General features: G+C 44.5%; 1 protein-coding gene across 2 annotated transcripts in view; it reads right to left on the bottom strand.

Annotated features, from left to right (window-relative positions):
- DTD1 (D-aminoacyl-tRNA deacylase 1) overlaps nt 1-12,006 on the bottom strand; it is a 122,598-nt gene extending 110,592 nt beyond the window's left edge. For both annotated transcript variants that reach the window (XM_031434310.2, XM_031434312.2), the window contains exons 1-3: nt 11,851-12,006; nt 6,898-6,988; nt 4,929-5,164 (exon numbers count right to left, since the gene is read on the bottom strand). In XM_031434310.2, coding sequence (XP_031290170.1) covers nt 4,929-5,164; nt 6,898-6,988; nt 11,851-11,893 — 370 coding nt within the window. In that variant the 5' untranslated portion in view covers nt 11,894-12,006. The remainder of the gene's footprint in view (nt 1-4,928; nt 5,165-6,897; nt 6,989-11,850) is intronic.
- Nucleotides 12,007-15,547: the final 3,541 nt, after the last annotated feature.

The following is a 15,547-nucleotide window of genomic DNA, read 5'->3' as shown; positions in this document are numbered from 1 at the left end:
TGGATTTACATCATTGCTCCGAGATGAAGGACCACCTGGCCTCAAGCCGTACTGCTCCCCTCTGACTAGACCCACCTGAGGTCCAAAACCCCTCCGCTGATTTCCCCGAGCCCAGCAGAGAAGCAGGAACATCCCACAGATGTACTGAATTCAGAAGGATAACAAAAAGGCCAACAAGTGAAGAGGGTGCGAGTTGTATGGCGTAGCGTGAGCTCTGGAGACGGCTGCAGGTTTCGTGCCGGGCTTTGTCACTTATGTGCTAGTGACCTTCCGCACGTTCCTCTGCTGCACCTCAGTTTTCTCACCTGCAGAAAGGGGGTAATCCCCGTGCCCACTGGACAGGGTTGCTGTGAGGGTTCAGTGGGAGAAAGAATGAAGAGTGTTCACTCCGCATGGGGCCTGGCACTTAAAAGTTCTCAGGAAAACAAACTCTGTAACTCTGTGAGGCGGTGGGGTTAATGATCACGGTGATCATTTCGGCATACATGCATCCATCCAATCACCACGTGGTACAACTAAAACTAATAGTGTTACATGTCCGTTATATCCCAATAAAACTGGGGGGAAATTTTTAAATTTTTAGGGTTAGGGTTAAATTTTTTAATGTTCAAATTAAACTGCTTTAAGTCTTAAGGTCACTAAAGTGGTGCTGAAAATCCTACAATAAAGAAAATGTATTTAGCAGTTTGTTTGCGTTCCATCAGCCCTTCAGCTCACACAGTCCTTTCTGTATTGGAGCTGGAAGCCAAAAATCTCAACATCAACCAAAGGACAGCAAGCCTGAAAAATATGCTCCCTGTACTTTGTTCCACTGAAGACCGTAAAAGAGAGAAAAGGCCGAAAGAGTGAGTGAGGCACTGTGAGGTCGCCGAGCGCCTCTGAAAGGCCAAAGGAGCTGGAAGTAAATCCTGACTAGCACCCTTGGCATGTACAGCACAAGGAACTATATTCAATATCCTGTAATAACCTTTAATGAAAAAGAATATGAAAACAAATGTATGTATGTCTATGCATGACTGGGACATTGTGCTGTGCGCCAGAAATTGACACTGTAACTGACTATACTTCAATTTAAAAAAAAACAAAAACACCCTTGGCATAATTTATGTCGATTTTCATCAAAATGATCAGATGCATCATATCCCATGAGCTTTAATTCTGATCCACTATAAAATTATACTGTTTACGGCACATTGCTTCAAGCACTTCATATAATTACCTGGATAAAATACAGAACTTTTCAAAAAGTAAAAGGTTTATAGGAACACAAAGCACCTAATGATGCACAAAACATTCCTCTTTAAGGACTGGGATGAAAGCGGTTTTGTTTTCACTCAAGCACTCCTTAACCGCATCAGTGTTCTCCCACGGAAAGCACTCTCCCTTATGCTTTTATGATATTCCTTGTGCTCATCCTTCAAGGGGCTTTGGTGCGTTCTAAAATATATTTGTGATTACTCAGAAACGGGATGGTTCTACAAACAACAAACGGAGGAGACAATGCTGGTGGCAGTTAATCTTTGACTCAGCAAGAAAAATAATTATTCAAAGCAGTCAATTGCTTAATTGCTAATTCTGGGAAGAAACTTGCTTTCAGCAAAGCCATGATGGACAGGTGACCCCAGGGGACACGGGTGGGAAAAAATACTGGAGACATCCATGATCAGACTTGGGAATGGAGTTCTAAACTTGGATGTTTCCAGAAGAGGTAAATATATTCTGCTTTACCAGGACCCCAAGTAAAGAGCAGGATGTGATTTAAGGCAGGAGTGTTCTGATAACATAGAAGCCACTTGTCCTTTTGGCAAATGGACAGTTAACACAAGTATGAGGACAATTAGCACAAAAGGAAAGACCAGAGAGGGGCTGGAACATGAGCCTCTGATAAGCTGACAGCGTTCCACGCGGGGCGCTGCTGGAGCTCCAAAACCGTGTCACAACTTGTATTACTTACTGCTGAAAACAGGTCCGGTCAAAAAGGGACCTGGAGGGGGAGAGTACAGTTCAGTGGCAGAGCATGTGCTTTGCATGCTATGAGGTCCTGGGTTTGATCCCTGGTACCTCCATTAAAAAATAAATAAATAAACAAACCTAAGTACCTCCTCCCTCCTCAAAAACCAACCAAACAAAAAAAGGAGACCTGGGTTTGTTTAATCCAGAAAGAAAGTTAAAGCACAGGAAACACTGCTGAGTTAACTACTAACAACTATTAGGTGTCTGCAAAACAGCACGCAGCAGGAGCTGCAGTCAGACTTGGAAGGAGTAGGTCTACTCAGAAAGGTCTTACTCTGAGGTGTGTCACCAAAGGAGGCAAAACAGGCTCTCTTAACAACTTTGAAGAAAGGCAAACTAGGACGGCTTCAACGCAACGTGCCCCTGAAACATGAGAACAGACTAGAAATGAAGGGCCCTCTTAAAAAGATTAATACTTTCAAATTCATAATTCTCCCACAAACCCACACTGTCCAAATGCCAGCCGAAAGCCACACATGGCCACTGGCTACTGGGCACTCGGAACGCAGCTGGTCTGAACGCAGATGCTGTGACCACAAACGACACGGATTCGGAGACTTTAGTACAAAAAAGGAGCGTGAGTTATCTCATTAACACTGATGACACGGTGAAATCAGGACGTTGTGGATACACTGGGCTAACTGAAATACAGTTTGAAAAGCAATTTCGCTTGCTTCCTTACCCAAACAGAGGTGAAGAATAAAATCACTGAAATGAACAGCACACTAGAAGGAACCAAGAACAGACTAAATGAGGCAGAAGAACAGATCAGTGAGCTAGAAGACAGGTTAGTGGAAATCACTACTTCAGAATAGAAGAAAAGAAAAAAGAATGGAAGGAAATGAGGACAGTTTAAGAGAACTCGGACAACATGAAGCACTCTAATATTCGCATTACGGGGGGCCTAGAAAGAGAAGAGAGAGAGAAAGAACCTGAGAAAATTTTTGAAGAGATAATAACTGAAAACTTCCCCAACCTGGGAAAGGAAACAGTCACCCAAGTTCAGGAAGCACAGAGAGTTCCACACAGGGTCAATCCAAAGAGGAGCTCACCAAGGCACATAGTCATCAAATTGACAAGAATTAAGGATAAGGAGAAAGTACTAAAATCAGCAAGAGAAAAGCAACAAATAACATACAAGGGAACTCCCATAAGGTTATCAGCTGATTTCTCAGCAGAAACTCTCCAGGCCAGAAGGGAGTGGCATGATACATTTAAAGTGATGAAAGGGGAAAACTTACAACCAAGAATATCTATCCAGCAAGGCTCTCATTCAGATTTGATGGAGATATCAAAAGCTTCACAGATAAACAAAAGCTAAAAGAATTCAACACCACCAAACCAGCTTTACAACAAATATTAAAGGACCTTCTCAAATCATAAGAAAAGAGAACAAAAAGAAGAAAGAGGAGGGAGGGGGTGGGAAAGGATAAACTGGGAGTTCAAAATTTACAGATACTGATTGGTATATATAAAACAGATAAACAAGTTTATACTGTATAGCACAGGGAAATATATTCAGTATCTTGTAGTAGCTTACGGTTAAAAAGAATATGAAAATGAATATATGTATATCCATGTATGACTGAAGCACTGTGCTGTACACCAGAAACTGACACAGCATTGTAAACTGACTATATACCTCAATTTAAAAAAAAAAAAAAGGAAGAGGAAAAACCAAAAAAAAAGACCTACAAAAGATTGCTTTGGCTGTTTGGGGTCTTTTATGGTTCTGTATAAATTTTGGAATTGTTTGTTCTAGTTCTGTGAAAAATGTTGTGAGTACTTTGACAAAGGTTGCACTGAATCTGTGGATTGCTTTGGGTAGTGTGGCCATTTTGATAATGTTGATTCTTCCAATCCAAGAGCACAAGATACCTTTCCATTTCTTTGTATCATCATCAATTTCCTTCATTAATGTTTTACAGTTTTCAGAGTATAGGTAACCTCTTTGGTTAAGTTTATTTCTAGGTATTTTGTTCTTTTTGATGCAATGGAAATGTTTATGCCAGTTATAAAATTCCGGTTTTTGAAATAGAAAAAAAAAGTGAATGAAGAGCTGCAAATGGCAAAATATCCTTCTTTTTTATGGGTGAGTTATAGTCCATCACATATATATGCTGCATCTTCGTTATCCATTCATCTGCTGATGTACTCTTACAATGCTTCTATACCTTGGCAATTATAAATACTATTGCTGTTAATAGCGGGGTGTATGTATTTTTTAGAATTAATTATTTTGTGGTTGGCTTTATTCCTTCAACAACTATGTAAGTTTAAAAAGCTAAAGCTCTAAACGTTCTTAGAAACAATGAACAGTGTATATATGTAAATTTTAAAAATATGTGCAGCATATTGTGTATATGTATTTACATGCAACGTATGGTATATGTGCAGTCAAACTGTAACAATTCTACCTAATAAAACTGAAAACTGGAAAAAAAATAAAATATATATATATTTAAAAAATGAAAAACAAAATTTCACTTGTTTCTTTTACCTTCTTTTTAAAATGGCTCCTAGAAATTCAGAATGACACAGGGCTCCCACTTGTGGGACATTTCAGATGGGGACAGAAGAATGAAGATAGGCAGACGGGATGGGGGTGTTCAGAGGACACGCACAGCACCGGGGAGGGTACAGTCAGTGGTAGGGCATACGCTTTGCATACAGGAGGTCCTGGGTTCAATCCCCAGCAGCTTCATTAAAATAAATAAGTAAATAAATAAACCCAGTTACCTCTCCACAAAAGCAAAAAACCAAAAAACCAGAGGACAAGCACAGGCGGGCACCGCGGCCCGACGCCGTCCTGAGTAAGCAGCGCGCTCAGCGGCGACCCGCCCGGGAGAGCCGGCGGCGCAGCGGCGGGCGGTCCTCCCCCAGCCCCGCAGCGGCCGGCGCCCCTCGCCCCCTACCTTTGATGAGCTCGGGCCTGTAGGCCCTGCGCAGCTGCTCCAGGAAGCTGTTGTAGAAGCCCTCCGCCTGCTCCGCCGGCATCGCCAGGTGGAAGTCGGGCTTGTTCCCCTTGAGCACGCACTGCAGGGTGAACTGGCTGACGCACAGCACCTCGTACTGTTTGTCCATCACACTCTTGGACCAGTGCTTCCCGCCCTCGTCCTCGAACACACGCAGGTTTAAGACCTTCCGGACCCTACGGGGGAAACAGCAGTGAGGGCTCCCTGAAGGGTCACGAGCCCCCAGCACACCCCATCCCTCCAAAATGTCACCAGCATCCTGCTGAGTAAGGACACTGTGCTGGCTCCGTCACTTACAGGAGGGGGGACCTTGGGCAAGGTACCCGATGCCTCAGTTTCCTCATCTGTAATAGGGTGATGACAGTCCAACCTTATAGGGTTCATTGGCGAGTTCCTTTTTTTTTTTTTTTTTTTTGCCAGCCCCTCTAGTTCACAGCAGCAACTGGTGAGAACCAGAGCTAAGACGACAACCCCCTATTACACACCCCTTCAATCTGGGGGACATGTCAAAACACGCCCAATTCTACTTTTTTTACAGAAGAATTCAAACTTCACACTGGGATAAATGATATCCCCTTTATACCCTTTCTTGGAACCTCAGAATGAACAGTACAGCAAACATCCTGGAGAACTCACGGTTCTTGCAGATATGCCAAAAGAGCTAGGGAAGGACACCTGGTCAACCATGTCACATGCTCCTTAAGCCCAGAGGGGCTTTCCCTATACACATGGATGACAAGGGGCGGCCACCTGGGCAAGGAAGGGGACTGAGTAACAGTTATAAGGGCAGATTTGAGACAAACAACCAAGCATTACCTGCATGGAAGCTGCAGTTCCGCCATTTGAGAGCCATCTTTTCGGATGATGCTGAAGACATGTTCAAGGGCTCTGCAAACACTCATTCACTGACACCGTACAGGGTGCCCTCTGCGGGGCGCACTACTCACCACCCCTCCTCCACAGCCGTGGTCTGCCTCATGTGAGTCCTATCTCTTCACCACCAAGTACCAGCTCTCCATTTTGAGCCAAAAAGGGGTTCAGACCAGGGCTCCAGCTTTTGACCACTAGACCACTCCATCTCTTTGCATATCCAGGGGACAGCTATTAAGATACTAACATCTGTGAAGCAGAGCTGATCTGTCCTTATCAGTCATCAACACTTTAGCAGGAATTAGGTTCCGAGTCTGGATTTAACTGAATACAAAAGGGACAACTGGGCGTTGTTACACCTAGGCTCTGGGCACCAAGGGGCAGAATACACAGACCCAAGCATCTGAAGTAAGTGGTGCTGGGGGGAGGGTGAACTTGAGGACGGGGAGGGTGCCTAGACTAGCAGAACCAGTCAGGTCACAGCAGGATGAACCTCCCATGGTGGTAGAAAGAGCCCCAACTTCCAGGTCAGGCAGCCTAGGTTCTAATTTGGAGTCAGACTTTTTGCTAAATACACATGCATGACCTTAAGCAAGTAATGTAACCTCTCTGAGCTCCAGATTCCCATGTGTACAGTGAACAACTGGGCATTTGTAAAATGCGTAAGGAGTGCCCAGATCACAGTGCTCAAATTGAAAACATAAAACACCCATATGAAAGGAAATCCGGCTTCTGCATCAAGAGAATGATACGAGGGTGAGGCAGCAAAGAGGGACAGAGGCTGGGCTGTGCTCGTGCCCCGCCGCTGCCTCAGTGGGTGACGTCTCCTCGCTCTCCTTACCTGGGACACGGAGCGAACCAAGTTACATCGAATGGAATGCAGATAAAAGTGATAGGGGCTCACTTTATAGGAGCAAAATACTATGGAAGTTCCCCGCACAAATATATATATATATAATTTATGTAAATAGAAAGCCAGCCAGACAGATGACCACCCACGCCCCACTAAAACAGCAGTGACGCTGAAACCTGCACTTACATGTGCTCCAGTTCCTTCTGCGTATCTTCCAGAGAAATCCCCAGCAACACACAGATGCCTCGTCCGATAGCACTTATCTGCTCTCCTCCAACTGGAAAGGAAACAACAGGGAGAACAGACTCAGAACCAAATAGGTGCCATGCAGCACTTTGAAGCAACCACAGGAAAATTTAAACATCACACACACTTCTTGTAACTTCTCTGGCAAAGTCAATAGAGATTGAAATATGAAAGGAGTTCCATCAGTGAGGTATGATGATCATAAATTTATATCCATTCTGACTTTTTTTTTTAAGTAGAAGTACTGGTGATTGAATCCAGGACCTTGTGCACGCTAAGCACACACTCGGCCACTGAGCTATACCTCCACCCTCTCCATTCTGATTTTATATCTGGAATGAGTGAGTTGTGAAGTGAACAAGCATTAGGCAGGATTTCAGGGCGTATTCATCTGGTTTGCTTGGTAAGACGCGGAAACTTTCCCTGCTGGAGTTTGCCCATCTGTAAAAATGGCAGTTCCCTTCTCCAAATCCAGCTCAGCTATATTCGTTCTCAGAAAGGAGATGCCTGCTTTTCTTGGAAATCAGCAAATCTGGTAACACAATACACAGTGCAAAGCAGAAAGCATTTATGTCATAAAAATAAAGAAACGATTTCCCTACTTACTGCAGAAAAGATAGGTACATCATACATAAAAACAAGAGTTTAAAAGTTAAACTGCAAGTCAGCAAACCTCTGTTATTTCCCAGTTTATTACTAAAGTTGCATTCTCAGCCCATGATCTCCACATTTTTTTGAGTGATATACCCCATCCACAAAAGAAAATCTCTAAACATATATTCCTGTTCCAAGTATTTGCATATGGATTTAGAGTCAATTGTACACTCTACTACCATAGACGGTATCCTATTGCTGGCACAGTACATAGGCCAAGAAAAATCAGTGTGGTGATGAAACTAAATCCATATTTCAAATGTTGATCTTCATAATTTTCAACTTTCTGGCTAACTTTTTGCCAAAGCTCGTTAGATTATTGATGTCATTTTATGGTGCACTGACCTAATGTTCCAATCAGGAGAAGGGTCAACTCTGCCATTTTCTTGTTGTTTGTTTCTGCTGGATAATGATGGCCATAAATACACCTGACACGGCGTCACAGACTGTACCATGTGGCCACATCCAGCAGGCTAAGGAAAGAGCCAGGCACCCCTCTTCCTTCAGGCGTCTGACAAGGACCTGACAATCAGAGACCAGGGGAGCAAGCATCAACTGATTCCTGAAATAACTCTTATTAAAGCTTAATTTCTCTTATTTTTATGCTAAAATAAACAAATATTTTAATATTTTCTAATGTGCTGCTTTTTTTTTTTTTAATGAACTATAAGCGATTTACTGTCCTTTGAGCCACTGACTCAAAAGCTGAAACTGAAATCATCTATCTTGACAGAAGCAGTAAACACTGGGGCTGTCTCCTTGTCTGCGTTGCTTTAGAAAACTCTGGCTTTATTTGTTCTTTAAGTAAATCAATATTATTTTCTTACAACATCACTATATTTTTAAAATTTTCCCAGGGTATATTTTATTTTATTTTATTTTATTTATTTTAATTGGGGGGGTTGATTAGGATGTAATTTATTTTTAGAGGAGGCGCTGGGGATTGAACCCAGGACTTTGTGTATGCTATGCATGAGCTCTACCACTTGAGCTATACCCTTCCCTCAGAGTATATTTTAATAGCATAAAAAATAATGATTGAACTATGCCCACCATTAGAGTATTGCATAGTCATTATAGAAAATTTGGAAAAGATAAGAAACAAAAAAGAACACCCAAAGACAAGCACTTTAATATGTTACTGATTTCCTTTTTTTTCCTTAGGGGGAGGTAATTAGGTTTATTTATTTATTTACTCAATGCAAGTACTGGGGACGGAACCCAGGACCTCGTGCACGCTGAGCATGTGCTCTACGACTTGAGCTATACCCTCCCTCTGATTTCCTTTTCATGTTCCCCTATTCATAGATTTTACTTCGTATTTTTCTCAACTGCCATAATAATACTGCATATAAATTTTTGCGCCTCGTCTTTTCTCTTAGCATTGTATAAGGATTCTTCCACATTGTAAGCGTTTCCTAAACATCTTTTCATAGTTGCATCCCATCCAGTGGAACAGATGCATTCCACCCCCGGACTGACTAGCCATCCTATTTGGCTGGATATATGGCTTATTTCAAAATTTTCACTTCGATAAATAACACTGTGGTGAAAATCTTTGTAAGCTTAAGTTTTTTTTTTTTAATACTTTCCTGGATAGAGCAGTTTTAGGTTCATACCAAAACTGAACAGAAGGTAGAGGTTTCCTATATACCTCCTGCCCCACAAGCAGAGTCTCCCCATTATCACTATCCCCCACCAGAGGGGTACACTTGCTCCAAATGATGCACCTACACTGACAGAGAATCACTCAAAGCCCACAGTCTACATGAGTTCACTCTTGGTGTTGTACATTCTGTGGGTTTGGACATATGCATAATGACATGTGTCCACCATGACAGTATCACACAGAGCAGTTTCACTGCCCTAAGAAATCTCTTCGCTTTGCCTGTTCATCTCTCTAAAGCTTTGTCTTTAATTAAAATTACCTTTTTAGAATAGATTCTCAAAAGTAGAATCACTATTTGAAGTAATTCAAATCACAATCTGATTCAGTTATACATACATATATTCTCTTCACATTCTTTTTCATTATACGTTATGACAAGATAACCATTATACCTCAATATTTTTTAATTTTAAAAATTAAAAACTAAAGTAAAATAAATCACTATTTAAAGAGTTTCAACATTTTTATAATGGAGTATTGTCCTAATACGAAATTATGCACCAACGCCTTTTGATGACACTGTTCACGCTTTTATTTTGGGGCAGCTTTGTCCCTCCTTCAGGCAGAAACAGGAGAAGTAGGAGGTTCAAAGAGATACTTTATTGTAGACAAATGGATTTCCAAGGGAAAAACCTGAGAATCACCATTTTAGACAAAAGATCACAAGGCTAGAAAAGAACTGAGATGTTTGGTCAATGTTTATTTGATGCCATATATTGGCATCACCCAAGAACTCTCCTTTGAGAAGAATCCACCACCTCTCAGATTAACACACTCAAACCCAACCAACCTCTTCCCAACATTCTATGATTTTATCCAGATTTTAGCTGATAATGCTGAGTGATGGGCAACGGGGGTTACTGTACCATCCATCTGTGTAACCAAAGGAATGTGTTTGAAATGCACCGTCGTAAAGCTTTCAAAATGAGATTATTAGATTATCACAATAACCATGCTAAGGCATCAAAACACGCCTGCCCAAGCTCGCAAAGTGCACCTGCCACATAATACGTGATGCCTAATATTCCATATGGTCCCATTCATAACATCAGAAGTGACATGTTAGAACCCTTGAAATAAAAGATCATCCGCAAAAGGCCACGCTGCAGTGAAGCCAGCCACATTTTAAAGAAATCAGAAAATCTCTCTCCATTACAACTCAAGTAGAAGGCCTGGCTAACTCGAAGGTTCCTCCAGCACTGTGAATTCCATTTTATTGACATCTTCCCACAATTAACACTCTTATCTTTTGTAATATGCAGGATGGTTTATTTGTTGTTTCTAACTAAAAGCATACAATTTAAATAGTAAACTAAAATAATTCAAACTATTCAGCTAATCTCAAAGAATCAGGTTTTCAATATTCCAGATTAGCAGAGTGCAGAGTTCTCCATTCTGATCAAAACTTTAATTCTCCAAAGTTTGCTCACTGTTCATGACCACCACATAGAACAGGCTACAAGATTCTTCTCAAAAAAAGCAAAAAATCTTTTCATGGATGAATTTTCCCAGCTTCAGTGAACTTACATATTAAACAAAATGCTAAAAAAAAAAAAAAAAAAAAAAACTTCACACAAAAAAACCCAAAACAACCTTTGTTTTAAAATTCCATAAATCCCAGAGCTATTCTATTCCCTATTACTCCAGGACCATATTCAAAATCAAGTTACCAAAACAGCTTAGAATCATTAGGCAAGATTGAAAAGCAGAATGTCAGATCTAAATATATGGTTTTACTGCGCCTGGTTGTTGCTTTAGGGGATCTTGTTCTGCTTTGAGGCTGACACTTTCGTGGACACAAAAGCACGTATTTGCTATAGACTGGCTTGCAGGAAAGGGCATCTAGAATGACTTGAACTGAAACAGTATCAGAATTCTGGCAACAAAAATAGGAAAGACTAGAAGCCAATCTAAAATGAACCATTTAAAATTTTTCAACATCTTTATTATCTTGACTTGAGTTTTTAAAAGGACTACATATGAATCATCTGGACCCCTGATGTTCAAACTAGACTATAGCGATCAAGGGATGACTAACAGCTTGGTCCACGAGAAACTGGGGGAAAAGAGAAACACTGCGCCCGAATCCTTTAGCCTCCGGGCCGGCCCTGAGGAGGGGGTGTGGGCGCGGGGACCTCCGCACCCGGCCGCGCACACGGTTGGGACGCAAGCTCATCACGACTGTGCCTCCTCCTGGGAGACAGGCTCCATGGAAACCGGGCCAGGGAGGGAATGGGCGACAAGGGGAGGGTAGAGCAGAGGCTGGAAAGGGGGTTTCTCGCTCCGGAAATGCGTCCTGCACGCCGTCTGTGCGACAGTCCTCCGGGGAACGCGCCGCGGGGATGCTCGGAGGGTCGCCACCCGTGCTCAGGACAGAAAGAAGCGCCGATGAAGACGACGAGGAGCCCGAAGCGGAGCCGTGCAGCCCGGCGGCGCCGGGGCGGGCACGTGGACAGCGCCCGGCCGACGGGGACTCGGGGCGCGGGGGCACTCCCCCGGGGACCGCTGCGAACCGCCGGCGCGGGGCCATGGGCGGCTCCTCCCGCCCCGCCCCGCCCCGCCCGACTGACCTGTGACGCTGGCCCGGGTGACGCGCTGAACCACGGCCTTCATGGCGGCTGCTGTGGCGAGCGGGGCGGCGCAGCGCGGCTTCCGGCCTCAAGGCTCTGCGGGCGGCGCTGCGGCCGGCGCCCTCTCGGGGTGACACCAGGAAGCTCGCCCCGGCCCTGCCCGACCCGCCTGACGATGGCCCGCCCAAGCCGGCCACGCCCACCACAGGTTGGGCCCGCCCACTCTGTTCAGACGAACTCGGGGCATACGTGTAGATCCGCCCCGCAGCAGGCCCCGCCCCGTAGCAGGCCCCGCTCATCATCGGTCCTGCCCCACCCACCGCTGAGACGGGACCCACCTGATGGCTAGGATCCTGCAACCCCCTGTCCACTCCCAGCCTCTGCCAGACCCACAGCTGCCCAGACAGCAGTTTCTGGACCGGTTTCTTCTCACATTCCCTGGTTTAAGAGCCAGTCATGCCTAGATCCCAGTTTGTCCCAAATCCTAATCCTGTCTTCCTCCTTCCATTTTTCCACCCCCAGATCCTCCCAAATTCTTTTTCCATTGTCTTTCTGCCTCAGTGGCTCCTCAGAAACCAGACAGATCTGCTGCCTAAAATAGCCATTTAACTGTTGAAGAATCCCTTTGACCTAGCCCTGCCCTGGTCGTGCAGACACTCGATCCTGTAATTGTAATGCCTCCTCTGACACTAGTACTTAGCCCTCTCACAGGGCTGTAACAAGATTTTAATAAAACAAACTATGTAAACGTGTTTAGAAAGCTACAAACTATTACCCTAACAAATTACTGTCACTGATAAATATAAGCCTCGCTCAGTGTGTCTTCTAACAGTCTAATACTACTGGTGGGTTTAGAACCCACTACTCCAAATATGGCACCTTGGCATAGTGAATATTTTTGTAACCAGGCAGAAGCCCATTTTCATCATTGGTGACCATATGATATCTGTAATGGCGTTTGTACCTGCTTAACCGTGTAATAGTTTAAAGGGTTTTTCTCGTGCTCTTGCTGACCAGGGTTGGGCTAAAGAGGAGGGAGTCCTGGGTGGTCAACCCAACCCCATCATGGTGCTGTGTGCAGGGATCACACTCAGTGCCTTGCTCTCACCCCCAGTGCCCTGCTCTTAACCCCAATGCCCTGCTCTTAACCTCAGTGCCCTCCTCTTGACCCCTTGTGGTTTCCTTGTATCCTGTTGTTTGAGCTGCAGGCCTCAGCCTGCAGCACGAGATCCCAGGGCTCAGCCTGCTTAAAAGGTTAAAATGATTTATCAACCTGACTTTAAATTAACAAGTTTTTCTCTAGAGCTCTTTTCCACAGAGCCCCTTCCTCTGCATCCTTTGTTCTAGGCACAAGAATATTAAGAGAGTCCCAATGCCAGAGGTGAACTTCATACCCAGCAGAGGGAAGGGGATTGCTGCCATCTGCAAAAACAAGAACAACTTTGCAACAGTTGTTACCCTGTATGTATGCGATCTCTGCGGAAACTAGCTCCGTCCCTTGAACACTTGGACTTTTACTATAAAACCTCTTGCCTTCTCTCCCTAGCAGGCTCACAGTCTTAGAGGCATTAGCCCACTGTGACCTCTTTTGCCTGGCAAAGAAATAAAGCTGCCTTTTCAACTTCATCCAAAATTCTGTCCTCAAGTTTCAATTCGGTAAGTGGGGTTTAAGGACTTTAAGAAAACAGCAGAAGCAGGAAAGTCACTCTGACATCCCCCTGTTAGTGACTCGGGTCCTCGGACCCTTTAATAAATAGAAATTGATGAAAGGCCATATGAGGAACTCAGGCAAAGCTTTACTAGGATTTGTGCTGTAACACAAGACAGCAAGGACAACTGACAGGTGCCCTTGCTCACTGGTGGAGGAGAGCAGGCTGGTTCCTCAAATGGGGTGAGGGTTGGGGCAGATGGGTGGGTTGAGCCAATCAGGGTTCTTTTTTATATTTATTGACCCAAAAGGTCAACATCAGGAGGTAAAATCACCAAACAGCACCTCGTCTGGTGGCCTCCTCCTCCCCTGTACACGCTCTCCCTTGACGTCTAAATGGCCACTCTATTCCCTCCTTCCCCCGCTCATCTCCACCCTACTTCTGAGTGTGATGTTCCTTCACGGCTCATGGTCTTCTGCTCTCTAGATTAATTCTCCATCCTCATCTTTTTGAACTACACTTTCGCGTTACTGATGCTCACATTCTCACTTCCATTCCCGACACCTCTGTGCTTGTGCTTCCAAACGCCTCCTTGGCTTCTCCACTTCCACGAACCACAGATGTCACCAAGTTGACAGACTGAAAATGGAATTCAGCATTTCCATCCCTGCTGTATGACAAAGGACGCAGCTGGTCTTTGCTCTGGATTTCTGGCATGGTGCATCTAAAATCCTTGGAATTTCCCAAGCGATAGGAGTGTCTTTGTTAATCATGCCCCTAATGAAATGGTTCAGGATGGGAGTGGTCACCAAAAAGGCCAATGATGTGGTTAAGAGGGTTGGGACTTTGAGGAGATGGGGGCTGGGGACTAAGTTCAGTGATATGGCAAATGATTCAATCCAATGTGCTTATGAGATGGAACCCCAATAAAAGCTGAGGACACTGAAGCTTAGCAGAGCATCCTGGCTGGTGAACCCACTGAGGAGCTGGAAGAGGATGCACCCTAGTCCCACAGGGAGAGAGCACAGAAGCTCTGCACTGCGGACCCAAAGATCTGGTCCCTTCACCTGGCTGGTCCCGATTTGTATCCTTTACAATAAAGCTGTCATTGTAAGTAAAATACTTTCCTGAGGTCAGTGAGTCTCTGCAGTAAATTATCAAACGTGAAGGAGTCATGGGAACTCCCAAACTTGTAGCCGGTTGGTCAGAAGTAGAGGGAGCTTGGGGACCCCCGAAGTGCCCCTGGCATCTGAAGTGAGGGCAGCCTGTTGGGGACGTGCCCTTAGACTTGCAGAGTCTGTGCTAAATCCAGGTAGTCAGTGCCAGCTAGGCCATCCTGATAAATCAATAGCTCAGAGGGAGGGAACAGCTCACTGGTAGAGTGTGTGCTTAGCATGCACGAGGTCCTGGGTTCAATCCCCAGTATCGCTGTTAAAAAACGAATACCTCCCCCTCAAAACAACAATAACAACAAACAAAGAAAGAAGTTATTGCTGAAAAAAAACTAAATTTAATAAATGGTTCCACTGTTTACTCAGCCATAAGTCACCCATAATTGCTCTTTCTGTCTCCCCAAGAATCTAGCCCAACAAGTCTCCTCCCTCTCCAAAACATACCCCAGCCTGCCGTCTTCTCTCCAGCCCGTGTCACCCTTCTCTACGCCCTTATCAGCTCTCGCCTGCGTGTCTACAACACCTGTCTCGCCGGCCTCCCTACGGCCACTTGGGTCTCCCCCAGTCCATTCTCCACAGAGAGACAAAAGTGATGTTCCTAGACTATGAAGTCTTCACATCCCACACTCTGGTCTTCTTTAAATTGCTCAAATAATCCATGTTCCTACCGCAGGACTTCAGCGTCTGCTGGTCCTCCAGCTGGGATGAGCTTCCTCCCACAGCTCTTTGTCCACCTCGCTCCTCTCCTTCTTTTAAGTTTGCAGCCTCCTCATCAGAGAGAACTTCTCTGACCACACAGACAAAATAAGCCTCTGGTTCCCTGTCATAGTCCATCACTATCCTGTGGTTTTTTTCCCTCATCACCTTCTGGCGATT

Source organism: Camelus dromedarius, chromosome 18, assembly GCF_036321535.1.
Source record: "Camelus dromedarius isolate mCamDro1 chromosome 18, mCamDro1.pat, whole genome shotgun sequence".
NCBI classification, from domain to species: Eukaryota; Metazoa; Chordata; class Mammalia; order Artiodactyla; family Camelidae; genus Camelus; species Camelus dromedarius.
The sequence above is the reverse complement of the archived record's forward strand: the minus strand, read 5'-3'. Positions and strand labels throughout refer to the sequence as shown.